The 15,676-nt window shown below is 37.0% G+C and overlaps 1 protein-coding gene and 1 non-coding gene across 2 annotated transcripts; one reads left to right on the forward strand and one right to left on the reverse strand.

The window, feature by feature from the left end:
- The first annotated feature begins 3,659 nt into the window (after nucleotides 1-3,659).
- LOC141653840 (protein phosphatase 2C 29-like) lies at nucleotides 3,660-10,463 on the forward strand. Its single transcript, XM_074461704.1, has 4 exons — nucleotides 3,660-5,668; nucleotides 8,404-8,517; nucleotides 9,126-9,390; nucleotides 9,832-10,463. Exons 1-4 carry the CDS (start codon nucleotides 3,812-3,814, stop codon nucleotides 9,954-9,956), a joined length of 2,361 nt encoding a protein of 786 aa, XP_074317805.1. The 5' UTR covers nucleotides 3,660-3,811; the 3' UTR covers nucleotides 9,957-10,463.
- A 289-nt stretch (nucleotides 10,464-10,752) lies between these two features.
- LOC141654113 (U6atac minor spliceosomal RNA) lies at nucleotides 10,753-10,878 on the reverse strand. The gene has a single exon (XR_012547685.1). It is a non-coding gene; the product is annotated as a U6atac minor spliceosomal RNA (small nuclear RNA).
- Nucleotides 10,879-15,676: the final 4,798 nt, after the last annotated feature.

Below are 15,676 nucleotides of genomic sequence, written 5' to 3' on the forward strand. Positions count from 1 at the left end.
GATCTCTCGATATGGCTAGGTCGTCTACTAAAACATACTTAGTCTAATTCATTTTCGTGCTTCTCGACTTATAAAAACGAATTAACAAATTTAATCTAAGACAACGGCCAATAATCAAAGATTAACAATAACGTAAAAGCATGTTATAGAAACTATTATGTGATCACTAAGCATCCTAATTTATCATGTTACAAATACTTTTTATGCATGACTCCCTTTATTCCATAGACAAGATATACTACTCTTGCATTATGTAAATTAAGCTAATGATGAACAAGATGATAAATAAATAATATTAGAAATAAATTACCTCAACAATGGAAATGGAAATGGAATTGAAGAGCAATGCAAAAGGAAAACTTGGAAATGAAATTGTAATTTGTAATACTTAAAGGAAATGATAAGAAACTAATGAAAACTAATAAACTACACTAAGCTAATCCAACTACTGGAGTTTAGAGAGAATTCTATGTGGAAAATGTGTGTAAGAGAGATGCCCCCAAAGTCCTACTAACACCTCCCTTATATAGTAAAGAGGGGGTGTAACGTATACAACTAGAGAGGGGAAACCCCGATCGGGGTTCCCAAGCCCCGATCGGGGCCGTGGAAATCCAGGCATATTTGATTAAAGGTTTGATTAAAATGCTTGAGGATCCATTGTGAGCTCTTAATACGTCTTTAATCTTCGGTTAATCACACAATTTAGCATCCCATGAGCATCCAAAGTTGAGCATCCCATGTTGAGTTTGTGTGGACTTCTTAATTTGGACTTCATTTGTGATTTCATTTGTGCATCAACCCACTTCACAATTCTTCATGATTGGACTTGTCATTTCCATAATATCCTACCATGGTCCATCTTGCTTCCACACTTAGCCTTGATTCTAGTTACTTGCACAAGTGATGGAATAAGCTTCTAAAAGCTCAACTTTCTACAAAATGTGACAAAACATGCAAAGACAACTAGAATATAATATTAGCTCATAAAATCACTAAGGTTAATGCAATAATCATATAAATTAGAGCCAAAATAAGGAGATAAATTCTATATAAAATAGACTTATCATGTATTTTTTTTCCCTATCTTATCTTATTTAAACCATCAATTCATGTAAAGAATATAAATATGGGTGTTTGAGAAGTTCTTAGGAATGCATGAAGCTTGATGTGTATGAAAAGAAAATGAGATGACTGCATTAAATAATACTCTGTACTAAAAAAAGGTATAAATATACTTTCAAAAAATAAAAGGCATAAATACAATTTTTTAATATATATTTGTTTTCGAAAATGGGTAACTAACAGCTAGCTAAGGGTATAAAGGAAAATTTGTCTTCTTAATTAAAGGATACAAACCCATTTAATTATTTTTCACTCTTAAACCTCTAATTTATAAATTTAGATTTCTTCAATGTGAATCGCTATTTTTACTCTTCTTAACTCATTTCTAATAACACGAGTTATTGGTTTAGAGTGTCGTAATAAGTTAAGATGACGCTCACAAACAATAAGGAGATTTTTTAGACATTTTTACTTAAAACGGTGTTGGACAAGACCTATTGTTCTAGGAGTAATATAGTAGAGTGAGAAACAATTCAATAGTAGAAGCGAAGTTCCAATAATTCACTAACAATATCTTCAAATGCTTAACAAATTAATACTCCATAAATTACATTCACCCTTTATTATTTTGCCACTACTATAAATGATATATTTATATTTGTAATTTTAGACATTATTTTATTAGAATAATGGTACTCAAACAAAATCTAACAAGATTGCACACTTTTTCAGCGGAAAAAAACTATACTCACGAGATGAACATGCATAGTTTGTATATTTGCTCATTACTTGACTGTTATATCCACAATTTACGGTATTTAGTCTTATTTTACTTCTTAAGATATATGTTTTTATAAAAAAAAAAGTTATGTATAAATTTACGCAAGACCCTTACACATTACCGTTAAGGGTAAAAGGTAATTTCCTCAAAAAAAAAAAAACGGGTAAAAGGTAATTAAGAAACCTGCATAAAGTTGCTATATTATGAATTTATTATTATTTTGATTTTATGTTCAAGCTTAATAGAAAAGACAAAACACAATAATTAAGTTAAATAAATCACTTTCATTAATTTTTTGTTTCCTTTTTCTAAACTTACCAAAGATAACCTTTCCTCTCTACTTGTGTTTGACATAATATTAACAACCAATTTATTTCTAGTTTGAGCCATCAATTAATTTCTAGTTTCAGTCACATCAATAAATATTAAAAATCTAAACATATATCTAATGTACTAAGAGGTAAGAAACATGGATAAAATTATTTTTTATATGGCTTTACTACCTACATTAGCATTAGCACAATTCATCTCTTATCATATGTTAAACTACTCACCTAAATTATATTGATCACCCACCCTGATTAAACGTAAGAAACTATAGGAAAAACTGACAAAATTTCACACTTTTTCAACGATTTTTTTTAAAAGAACAAATCTCACGAGATCAACATGCATGTCCACTCTCATAGAGTTGACTCTTTCAAAAGGAACGCAATAGCCTCAACTTTAATCTCCAGTTGTCACAGTTTTCATCATTCTCTTTAGCGACATCATTCTATAGTTGTACTCCCATTCTTATTAATCCTCCATATCTCACCCTGAATAAACGTAAGAAACAACCAAATTTGACAGGATTTTACACTTTTTCAACAATAAAGAACAAATCTCACGAGATGAACATGCATGTCTAATCTCATATAGCCGTTACACTCAACGGGAACTCTAACCCTCAGCGTTAATCACCATCTGTCACAACATTCAGCATTCACTTTCCCAGAATCATTCTATAAATGCAGTCTCATTCTTGCCATCTTTTCACCATAAACATTCACTCCAATTTCACTCATAACCCCCCACACCCCCCCCCCCCCAACAACAAAAATAGTTAACCTTAAAACATTAAGATGAATTAAATCCCATCAAATTTCTTCACATCTCATTCAAAGATTCATAAACCCGGCCTTTTCCATCATACCTATCATATCGATCTCTTCTCTCGCTCTCTTACCTCTAAACAAATCAACAACATCTGCGAAGCCATGAATCAACTTTAAATAAGTAATCTTTTTCCCGTATTTCATCGATTCTATAATAAAAATACGGTAAAAAAATTGTAAAATTTACCTGACAAGTGAAGGTGTAAACAACCTTTGCTACCCACACCCCAGACAGAGTTAGTGAGCCGTGTAATAGGCGATCATTTCGCACGATTCAGGGGCCACTTGAGTCAGCCGTCGGCGACTAACTGCATCTTAACCCCTTTTATACATTAATTTTAAAAAAAAGGTAGTAACAAGTAAGTAGGAAGTCTAGTAAGTAGTAACCCTAACCCACCCACTCAACTACTTTGAACAACATAACAAAAAGTAATGAAAATCCTAAATCCATCCTCTCTACCTTTGTGAGTCCTCTCAAACCCAACCCTCTAATCCAGGTATGAAGTGTAAAAATGTGGAAATTTTGAATCAAATTTGACTCTCTTTTTTTCCGCTATATCATATCATCAAATCATTATTTACAAATCTCTTTCTTTCCTTCTTTTCTCTCTCACTAACAAGTACGAGTAAGTAAGCAAGTAAGTGTGACTCACACGCTTGTTTTATTTCAGACAAACAAACTTCCAACTACTGCTACTCCTACTCATAGTCTTCTTACAAAAACCCAACAAATTCAAATTAAATTAAACTAAAACATAAAACGACGTCGTATTGACGGCGGCGTACACGGCGCTGATTGGTGTCAAATGTGATGGGAGGCGCAATCTCTCACCTCATTCCATGTCTTAACCCTGAACTGAGGGACCCACGCGCTAATAAACAACACCCTCACGCGCCTCCGCATCACCACCATAACGACGTCGTTTTTACTTCCGAACAACCCTTAGATGAAACCCTAGGACATTCTTTCTGCTACGTTCGTTCGTCGGCTAGGTTTCTATCTCCGACCGGTTCGGACCGGTTTTCGGAGTCACTCCGGTTCGACGATCCGCCGGTCCAGAGGTCCGCCGTGTTTCGTGCGATTTCTGGTGCGGCGGTTTCGGCGAATACGGCTACGCCGAGGACCGTGTACGATGAGGAGGATTCGTCGGCGTCGGTAGTGGTTAACGGGTTTGATTGTACGTCTTCGTTTTCTGCGGTTCCCTTGCAGCCTGTGCCGCGGGGGGACCGCACGGCTGGACATTTTTTGTCCGGCCCTATCGAGCGGGGCGCCATGTCTGGCCCGCTTGATTCGACTGCCCTTGTGTCCGACGCTGGGCGGGTTCCCTTCTCCGCCCCGTTAAGCGTCGGAGGCGGTGGGGTTGGGGGTGGGGGTAGTAGTAGGGGTTATTATAAGAAGAGGAGGAAGAAGAGTTTTGCTGGGATTAAGAATAGTTTGGTGAGGAGTTTTTCGGAGAAGAAGCGGCCTTGGGTTGTTCCGGTGGGGAGGAAAGACGGGGGAGGGGATGGAGGCGGTGGCGGGGGCGGGGAGGTGGTGGTGAGAAGGGAGGAGGAGATGGATGGGAGTAATGTGCAGTGGGCGTTGGGGAAGGCGGGTGAGGATAGGGTTCATGTGGTTGTGTCTGAAGAACATGGGTGGTTGTTTGTTGGGATTTATGACGGGTTTAATGGTCCCGATGCACCGGAGTTTTTGATGGGTCATTTGTACCGGGCTTTGTTTCATGAGCTCAAGGGTTTGTTTTGGGATAATGAGGATGATGCCGCGGGTGTTAGTAGTAACAATGCTGGTCCTAGTGATAATGGTGATTGTAATGTTGAGGTGCAAGGGCAAGGGAGGAATGCGGGTTGTGAGGAAATTGAGGTCGAGGTTGAGGGGGAAGGAAATCGTGGAGTTGGGGCAAATGCAAATAAGAGAGTGACGTTTTTGCAGGAGGATGAGAAGAAGGATGCGAGGAGAAAGTTGTGGGAGTTTTTGGCTGAGGATGAGATGGATGATGGACTTGATTTGTCGGGGTCGGATAGGTTTGCGTTTTCTGTGGATGATGCAGTTCATGTTAGCAATGTAGGTTCAGCACTGACTAGGAGGTCGTTGTTGTCGAAGTTGAAGCAAGGGTGGAGTAGGAGTAAGGATGGGCATAGTAAAGGTGGGTTGTTTCATTGGAGGTTTGGGGTGGAGGAGAAGGATAAGGTCGATGTCGAGAATAGCCATAGGGTCGAGGAGGAGGGGGATGAGGAGGGGAGAGTGGGTAGGAATGGTAGGAGGAGGAAGACGGGGCATGTTGACCATGATTTAGTTTTGAGGGCGTTGGAACAGGCATTGGAGAAGACGGAGAATGCTTATTTGGATTTGACGGATAGGGTTATTGATCGGTACCCTGAGCTAGCGCTCATGGGTTCGTGTTTATTGGTTGTATTGATGAGAGACGAGGATGTGTATGTGATGAATTTGGGTGATAGCAGAGCTATTGTTGCACAATTTCAGCCTGAAGAGAGTTGCTCTCATGTGAGATCAAAGGAGAAGACTGAGAGTGGCTCCAGTACAGAAGGCATTGTCGAGGAATGCACATCTAGAGGTGACAAGGCAAGTGTTGCACAAGAGTGTTCTTCAGAAGCGATTAAACTGGCGGCTTTGCAGCTCTCTACTGACCATAGTACAAGCATTGATGAAGTAAGGCTCTTATTTGTTGTTTTACCATATTAAGATATTATACATGCTATATCTGATGCCTTCCATATTTCGTTTATTTCAAGCCTTTTATGCATTTGGTCTTTATTCTGAATTGGATGCTTCCAAAACTGAATTATCATGGTTTTCTTTGGCGAGGCTCGAAATATATGGTAGCAAATCTAATTTATTTGGTCGTTGTAGTTGGTTTGCACTATGTAAAATGTTAAATATGGAAACAAAGTAGGATGATGGAGTGAACTTTATAGTGCCATAAGAAAATGTCCAGCTGGTTTACTTGAGAGGGAAAAAAGGATTTAAACAGCCGGTCCAAACTTCAAATCTTTCCTAAAAAGATCAGAAACTGTGTTTAAAGTTTAAACTTTGAAGCTCAATAATTATCTCTCATATAAAATCTATACGTGTTCAAAAACAATTTATACAAGCTCGAAAGCTGTCTGTTTGTCTTAATGATAAAAAAAATGTTTAAAAGCTCAAAATCTATACAAGCTATACGTTTAAGAACTTTTTATAGACTCTAAAATTAAATAAAGCTGATTTTATAACTTGGTATTCTCGTGAACTCGAGAGTAACTTCACTTAATTTTCCTTAAACTATCTCGGACAGAGGAGGTTAGTTTAAAGAGAACCAGTGAGCTAGGCAAATACCAAGCAAGTTCTTTTAGTATTAAAATGTCAAGTGAAGGGCTGTTACTCTACTTTCTGCTCCCATTTGCTTCGATTGCTAGATCCTAGACTCTGAATAGCAAAGTATTCTTGCCTGCCTATTAACTACGGAGTATTTGATTTGAACGAAGAAGGAACCACATATATATATGCTTGTTCGATAGGAGTTCTTTTTATGAAGTGGAAACATACTGTCACTTGCTCATCTTGTTCTGGGAATTAACTTAAGGTAGCAATGTAGAATTTTCCTGCCACTATTGTCTGACTGGTTATTTCCATATCAAATTCCCAATGGAGTAGAAAATTGCTATTGTGGTTTTGGGATGTGAGGGTTCCCCCGTCTTCAGTCAAGGGGTTAAGGTGAAAACCACATTTTTTAATTGTATGCAAAAGCTACGTTTTTTATCCACCTTATCCTGCATAAAGCAGTATTGGGTTATGGGCTTATGAAGGGTTAGAAGGCCACTCTGACAAGCCTCATTTGTGATTCTAATTAGGCATACATAGTAATTAGTCAAAGGATTGTCAGCTCATACTAGCCCTCTCTCGCTCTGTCACCGGTGGCTGTTGACCTGTTGTAACTTGTAAGTAATGTATGGTCATTAAGCTGGAGCCTTCAGAGGTTGTTGGCACTTGACATGGTATATACGCGATGCTATTTGTAGGTAAAGTGACAAAATTTTGATTGTATGCTTCCATATGGGTGGCACTAGATTTATGAGATTGGTGGGGGTTGTAGGCAGGCTTTTAAGTTCAAGTAATCTCACATTTATTTTTAAATGTTATTGTCTAATGTTGTAAATAATATAAGGTGTCGGGCGACGGTGCAATTTTTTTTGTTTTTAGGATATGATCATCATTACAAGAACTTGTGGATATCAATGGTGAAGGCCTAGTGGTTTAGCTGCTGTTTATCATGTCTAGTAGGAGCGAAATGCTCGCATTTTTTGTTGGAGTGAGACACAGATATATGCCATAATGAGTAAAGTAGATGTTCTTTGATGTTCTTTTGTTGGGTGTTCAGAGGTTGTACTTAACTCCTTGTAAGGGCTACTGTTTTGACTTTTGATCTGATGTCTAGTGTGCATCTCTCTTCGTCAGATGCTTTTTATTCCCTAATATGGATGATTAAGGAGATACATAACCTCTTACAAAAAAATGGCGAACTATGTGGTGTAATTTGCATGGCAGGACTTATCGAAATTTTCATTGTAAGAACCTTTTCATCGTGCATTTGAAAGAGTGGTAAAAATCCTCCTACTCGCTAGTAAACATGGTGTGCTTGGTAAGACATTTTTATCTCTGAGTATGTCCAAGTCCAACGAAGCGTGGTTCATGCCTGTTGGGATACATTCCAAAAGTGCTGTTCATGTTGAGCCTTGCTTGAGAATGGATGAATTCCTTAATTCGTCACGAATAGAAGAAATTCACAGTCTTGCTAACCAATTTGAGCTTGACCAATTTCAACAAACTAGAAACATGTTAAAACATTGCGTCCTCATGTAATGTGGACTAGGGTTATTGAGTTAATGACAACAATTCTTCTAGTCTTTCCCTCTCTTAGGGAGACACAATTTGGTGTTCAGCTAAGTATCTTTTGCAATTTTGGTAATTTCTGGTTACATTAAAACTAGTCATGTGTTCTGGCATAAAATTCTTTCTAAGAATATACTGTATAATAATATTGGTGCTTTCTAGCATATGAGATCTAGCTATTGTAGCACTTGTTTTTATGATATACGAAGTATTACACTTTAAACTTTGTTTTCTGTGACTCCTGTAAATGCCTTGTTGCCAATGTTACTATAACATGTTAGGAATTTGTACATTTAAAAAAAAAAAAAAACTTGCCGGCTATTTTACGTTCATTCAACTATTGGGATGAAGTGGCTTTTAATATTACGTGTAACTGTGGCTTTTATGTGATGGTAAGGTCATACTGTAAAGAATTTATCAGCTATCATAAATATGATTGGTTGTTGCTTGCAGCTTTTCTTTCTGTGGCTTATTGAATCTTTTGTTAAAAGTCTATTATTTCATCCATTCTGCAGGAAGTTAAAAGAATTAAAAGGGAACATCCAGATGATAAGCATTGCATTGTAAATGATAGAGTAAAAGGTCGTCTTAAGGTTACTCGGGCTTTTGGAGCTGGATTTCTCAAACAGGTTTGTGATCTATGATTCTACTTAAATTATCCCTCGTTTCCTCAAGTCTTCTTTAGAATGTTACTTCTCCTGATCTCACATTACATGTGTTCTTATAGTGCTTCTTAAGCTTAGGTTGTAAAACTCTTGGAAATTCCTAAAAAAAAGTTCCCTTTTCCTCTGGCAACTGTTTTATTCTAAAAGAATTTTAGAGCAGGCCATAAAGCCTTCTGCATATAGTCCCTATGTTCATGATTAAGCTTTCTGATTGTTCTGCACAAAAATTAAGAGCAAAAAGAGAGCTACACAAGGTTTTTTTAATATACTGACGTGATCTAAACCCAGGTCATGAGTACCACCTCTCATGACTTTATAGCTAAAGGAACATAGTAATATGTTGATGAAACTGCAAGTTTATGGAATTTGTGGGGTTACAGACACATACTGACCACAAATAACTTACAAGAAATGAAGATTTCAAGTTGATAGTTTACTGATTGACCCCAGTAAATAGAAACCAAGAAGCTTATTCATAGACAAAGGATTACTCATTATTTGTTTAGCTTATGCAGCTTTGTGCTTCTACGTGATTGAGACCTTATGCTGATATGATCTGTGTAATGTTGTAGGCTAAGTTTAATGATTCCTTACTGGAGATGTTTAGAAACGAGTTCATTGGTGATGCACCATATGTATCATGCATCCCGTCTCTTCGTCACCATCCACTTGGCCCTAGAGATCAATTTTTGGTTCTCTCATCCGATGGGTTATACCAGTATCTCAGCAATCAGGAAGTGGTTTCTTTTGTCGAGAACTTCTTGGAGAAGTACCCTGATGGAGATCCGGCTCAACATTTAATTGAGGAGCTTCTCAATCGAGCTGCCAAGAAAGCAGGTACACATTTTTTTTTCCTGATTTAAGTTTTAGACCTCTGCTTCTAACATTTTAGTGTTGTAATTCTTTTGGGCCATTTTTCGAGCAAGTAGTTAAAGGTTGGGTCAATCAGGTCATTTTCAGAATTTCAGGTCTATCACTTTCAAGATTTTGTTTCAAACTTGTCATTTTTGGGTGGTTTTGGTCTCGCTTTAGATTGATTCATTTTTGGACTAGGTTGTTTCGGATCTGTCAATTTTGGTTCTCTTCTGGTTCAGGTCCTGTTTTGGTCAATTTGGCGAGTCATTTTTGGGAGTCTATGGACCATGGCTACTGAACTTCAGCTTCTCATTATTTATGTTACCCTACTTGTATTTGTAATGTACTCTGTAGTTAGTTGTGTGATTTTGCATCTCAACATCTGGATTTCAAAATGACTAATTCTTTAAAATATGCATATAGGTATGGATTTTCATGACTTGTTGGATATTCCACAAGGCGATCGTCGGAAGTACCATGATGATGTAACCGTCATGGTGATATCTCTTGAAGGTAGAATTTGGAAATCATCAGGAAAATACCCTTAAAAGTTCGTATAACAAAGATTTGCTACCCGAGCTCCAAAGTGAAGATGGGCTTCTTTGAGAATTATCTAGGTTGATGTTGATCTAACATCTACTGGTGCTCTGGTACTGGGAAACAGATGCAGTTTTCTCGTGCTGAGAAGTCGGTCTTTTGGCCTGGTGAAAACTCGGTTTTAGGGAAGCAATGGGAAGGTAGGAGACTCTGTAAAAAGGGGATTGGGATTGTAATTTTAGGGGCAGCAAGAGTCTTTTATGCTTCATTTCTCTTCTCTCCCTTTTGGGATTTTGCTTAGGTAGTCTAGGTTGAGGCTCTTCATTTCATTTTTGTATCTTTATTTATTTTCCTTTTTTTTTTTTATGTTTAGAGGCAGAAAATGGTGGAAAAGAAAAGGAAAAAAAAAAGTAGGTGTAGTGAAAATTGGTGGTAAAAAAAGGGGGTTTACAAAGTCTGTAATTTCAAGGGTGGATTTCCATCAATGCAATATACAGCTTAAAGTTTATACATGGAAATTTCATGGCGAAACCTCGATATTTTCCAACTCATTTTCATATTTCCATACCATCTTGACAGTATGGCAGTCGGCAGATACCTGGTACACATTGTCTCAAAATTCGCCTTGTTTCGAGTTTTAACAGTCTTAAATATGTACTTGATACTACACTTTTCCGGAATCTGAGTAACATAAAGCATTTGAATGGCTAGAGAACGCAATCTCGACTCGAAAGTCGAAACCAACATATAGAGGTTTTGGTATCATGTATCCGAAAAGATTATCAAAACTTGGAAACATTGAGGTTAAAAAAAATTGGGTTAGATCCACCCTGAAGGGTGGGTAGCCTTAACCGATGTGTTAACAGGTAAGCTCGAAAGCTGTTCCCGTCCCTGTCAGGGGAGATGCCAACCATCTCTCCTTTCTATGAACACAAGATCTATAAGTTTTTAGTTGTTTATAAATGATGATGCTTTGGTATATAGTACCGATGTGGGATAAACTCTTGCTTTTTCCCACTTTGCAAAACGCCTACTACTATTTTCTCCCTATCAAAACACAATAAAATCACCTCATACGGCTCCTCGAGAGCCATAAATAAATCTAAGGATTGATTCGATATTCTTTACGGATATCGTTGTAGGATAGATAAAGTAAAAATAAACCGAAAGCTCTGGAATTAAACCAATGGAATTCTGTCTGCGATAATAGAAAAGTGCTTTAGAATAGATCTCATCCTTTGACTGCCGCAATACTTTTTGAGTAATAACTTAATTCTTGAATAAGAGGTACTACTACATTGGGGAATATTGGGGTTTTATAATTGTTGTTGAATGTCGAAATTAATGCAATGTCGAAATTGTGTATTTTTTAATCTCCATTGGAGTATTTGCTATTAACATTTATCCACACACTTTGTATGTGTTGACATGATTTAAGAATTAAAGTTGAGGCTTAAGCACAAATGTTACCGAGTTTCAACACAAACTATAAAAATACATCAATATCGTATTTTATAACCTGTTTAAAGTACGTGTGTGGGTTTACCAAGCTACAAAAGAGACAATGTTTATTACACATTTATACGTACAAGACCTTTTACAAGTAAGAAGGATAATTATAGCGACTACTCAAGAGTCAAGACCGACTAGCAAAATCTAAACGCATTTATTATAGAGAAAAATAAGTCTTAATATAAGCTTGTTAGTAAATACTTATAAGTTATAACCTTCAAACATTTTAGCAAACACATAAGTAATAAGAAATATTACCGTGCTTGAAAATTACTATGGTATTATTTTTTCTTACTAACTGTTTAAATACAATATATGAAGGGTGCTTTTAACAATCATGACATTTCACTACTAATAATAATGAAATCAAACCGTTTTTTAGATATAAGTAGAAATATCGTATTTCTTTCAAATCTAAACTAATATCGATTTGACCGTAATAAGGAAAATGGATATCTAATAACATATAAACCAAATACTATTAATATAAACATTAATCATCCATTTTTTTCGGTTTAGTTTAATTTGAATTCTCCTATGCAAATACGATCTTTGTAATTTTTAATATTAATTAATTTAAACTATAGAGGACATAAAAGCAATGCTATTCATAGATTATACATCAGAGATAATATATCTGATTGTGTACATTCTGAGTTTTATGATAAACATTTCGAGTTTTATTTTAAAGAATATGAGTTTTATTACTCTAATGTTTTTGAGCTCGTTTACTATTAAACTAAAAAAATATAACATTGCTAAAAAACAGTACTTATAAATTTAATTAATTTTGATATTTGCTATTAAAAATTATTATATCTCTTAGAAATTTTAAATACTCAGAAAAAATACATGTAAACTCAATTACTAAAAAGGATGCTGCTAAAGATCGTCGACACTTTTACTAATTATCGTCGACATTTAATGTAAATTTCCATGTTTGCCCTCCATAACACAACTCAATTTCCGTCTCACTAAAATCTCTCTAAAAAAACAGCGGGTTTTGCAATTAACACAATTCAATTTCCGTCTCACTAAAATCTCTCCAAAAAAAAGACGGTTTCTCAAAAAAAAAAAAAAAGAGTGGGTTTTGTATTTAACAACATGAACGAGAACGATTTTAACAACGATTTCAACAATGAAGCTAGTAACGAGGTGAGTTTACGATTTAATTTTGTTTCAAATTTATGTTTTATTAGCGATCGATTCCCGAATTAGAATAGATGCCTTGATTTCAGACGGAATTAGTTTAGATTGTTGACGGAATTAGTCAAAAATGGATTCGAAAAAAAATATATATATAGGAAATGGGCTGGACGAAGAACTTTTTCGTCCAAACCCAAACCCGGACAAAAAGTTCCTTCGTCCAGTATGGGTCTTGGACGAAGAACTTTTTCGTCTGGGCATGGATCTGGACGAAAAAGTTCTCCGTCCAAGACCCATCGGACGAAGGAACTTTTTTGTCGGAACTCAGGTTTGGACGAAAAAGTTCTTCGTCCAGCCCATTTTGTATATTTTTTTTTCCGTCTTTTTTAGTTTTCATACGTTGTATTATTTTTATTTTTTTTTAATTCTTTCCGACTCGTTTTGTTTTCGTATAAAATAATTAATTATTATTATTAACTAATTTATCGAAATGCGTGTGCAGGTGTATGACGATAATATCGGTGGCGACGGTATTGATTACTTTAATCATTTTATGACCTCAAAATTTTTTTCGTCAAGTATGGAAGGGTTTACTTGGGCATTTGAGACCGGACTTAAACTCGGGTTTGGTATAAAAAGAGCAAGTAACAAGAGAGTTGGTCGTCACACGAGTTTGAAACAGGATTATTTTGTTTATCGGATGGGTGGAAGATGTCCCGTAAATAATGATGCTGATGCTTTAATTATAGAGGCATGTATCGACATCAACTTTCTTTGTGGCGCAGCTTCGAGACCGGATGTTAGCTTTTTATTCGAACTTTTATCGAATAGTTTCTTTATATTTTATTTGTCCGATTATTGTACTTTATATTTTAGTAGCTTAAATTAAAAAACAACGATATTTAATTAAAACATACCTTAATTTGAAATACAACGATGTTTAATTAAAATATAACTTATTTTGAAATACAACAACATTTAATTACTTTGAAATACAACGACATTACATAAATCACTTAAAACCAATAGTCTTCACACCAGCACGTGAAGCCACACCCAACTGTCGGTACATGAAGGCTAGTGAACCGGCTCCCCAAGCGTAGTGGCGTACACAATCAGTATCAGTCACTAAAGGAAACAATTGAGGACGTAACCTATCACCTGATTTGTCGACGAAAAGTGTTGACCCCAACACCGCAGCCAAGAACCCCTGAGCATGAACAACATCACAATTAGCTATCGCCATGTCACAAACTGCATCTACCAATATACCCCAACTCTTGTAAATAGAGGCCTTCTTATTAGGGTTTAACGGCAACCTCAACTCGTTTTGTGACTTCGCAAAGAAGCCACAAACATACATAAGGGGATCCGCCAACGTCCCGTCCGCACTCTCCACCTTACAACAGTCACCATCTACCCGAACACTTAAGATCTGCGCAACATCGTGAAGGAGTATGGACATCTTGTAATACTACGGTTTTATGAGTCTCTGGGTACTCTATCGAGTGGGCCTTACTCTGTCGAGTAAGGGTGTTTTGCGTTTTAAAATAGTTTCTGACCTGTAGAGTACTCGATCGAGTAGCCTTGATACTCGATCGAGTAGGCGGCACTCGATCGAGTACGTCAGTTACTCGATCGAGTAGGCGGCACTCGATCGAGTACGTCAGTTACTCGATCGAGTAGCCCGGTTTGCGGGTAATGTTTTGTCGGGTTTTGTTAATAATGCGAATTAATATATAAACACTTCTGTCACTTTCATAATACGCTTTACAAACCTAATTACCTTGAAAAAGAGATTTCAACCTACGTACTTCGCATTCATCGCATTATTGACAAATCTCGGAGCTTGGAAGGTCGGAATTCATCTTTCTTTACATCTTTGTGATCCTTGCGTCGAGGGTAAGATCTACGTACCGAATTTGTTATATTTAATTAGGTCTCGTTAAACCCTAATTTTGGGAATTGGGGATTTGTGTTAGTTTTGTGTGGTTAGTGATATATGTGATGTTATGTTAGGAGGAGGATTCGTAGAGGAGGCCTTTTGATAACAACTGTTGAGATCGTCTGACTGTATTACAATCTAGGTAGGGTTTCCCTACTTAGTATTAGTCCCATAATGTGTTGGTGGTGATTTGTGATTGTTGATTGTTATCATACGAGTATTGTAACGGTTGTTGGTTTTGATTGCTGTTTAGTAGTTGTGATTGATTGTATCTGTCTGTGTTCTTCGGAGTGCGTCCCTAGCTGAGTGGAGTCACTTGCGGGAGTGGCTTCACGCCCATTATTCGCCTTCTGTGGAACCCGCCACAGAAGGGATGTGCACATTAATGGATTTGGGTTTATCGCTCGATGGAGATGAGCGGGGCTTAGGTGGGAACGGTGCGGTCCCCACCGGCGGCGAGGAGTAACTTTGTTGCGATGGGTACTGGGCAAGGCTACACACTTTAGTTTGTAGTCGGTATTGTGGAGTTGGTGATGGAGTTCGAGTACATCCGTGACGATTGATTTGTGTTGTTTGTTGTATTGTTGAGTTATATAAATTGTGTGATTAATACTGACCCCGTTTATTGTTTTAAAACTTGTGGTGATCCATTCGGGGATGGTGAGCGAGTTGTTGAGCGAGTATGAGTCGAGATACATGGGCTAGCTGGGATGTGTCACCTTCAGATGATAGAGTCTTCCGCTGTAGCTTTAGTAGTTTGTCAGACATTTTCATTTAGTTGATTAGACAGTTGTTTTGGAGAATTTGTAACCCGTATTTTGGGCATTTGGTTTGGATTGTACTCATTCATTAAACTTATACTATTTAAATGTTGTTTTGTTATTGTCTTATGATTATCATTGTCTCGGGGAAATCGGGATGGTAACATCTTTATACTTGAGTGGTCCTGGTAAGACACTTGGAGTATGGGGGTGTTACACATCTCCCCAAAAGGCATGTGAAAACTGTTGGTGTCGGGTTGCCATCTCTCAACGAAAGCGGAAATAAGGGGCATGTTAAAATGCTCGGCCATGGAATCTGTAAGGTGGGAAAGACCGCTACCGTCATAAATAGTCCGAACGGCCGAAG

This window comes from Silene latifolia, chromosome 4, assembly GCF_048544455.1.
Source record: "Silene latifolia isolate original U9 population chromosome 4, ASM4854445v1, whole genome shotgun sequence".
Classification (NCBI taxonomy): Eukaryota; Viridiplantae; Streptophyta; class Magnoliopsida; order Caryophyllales; family Caryophyllaceae; genus Silene; species Silene latifolia.

Excerpts from the sequence above, each read along its gene's own strand:
- LOC141653840 (XM_074461704.1), top strand. The coding sequence starts at position 3,812 with ATGGGAGGCGCAATCTCTCACCTCATTCCATGTCTTAACCCTGAACTG. Across the intron at positions 5,669-8,403 it reads ATAGTACAAGCATTGATGAA|GAAGTTAAAAGAATTAAAAG; the intron begins GTAAGGCTCTTA and ends TCCATTCTGCAG. Across the intron at positions 8,518-9,125 it reads GAGCTGGATTTCTCAAACAG|GCTAAGTTTAATGATTCCTT; the intron begins GTTTGTGATCTA and ends GTAATGTTGTAG.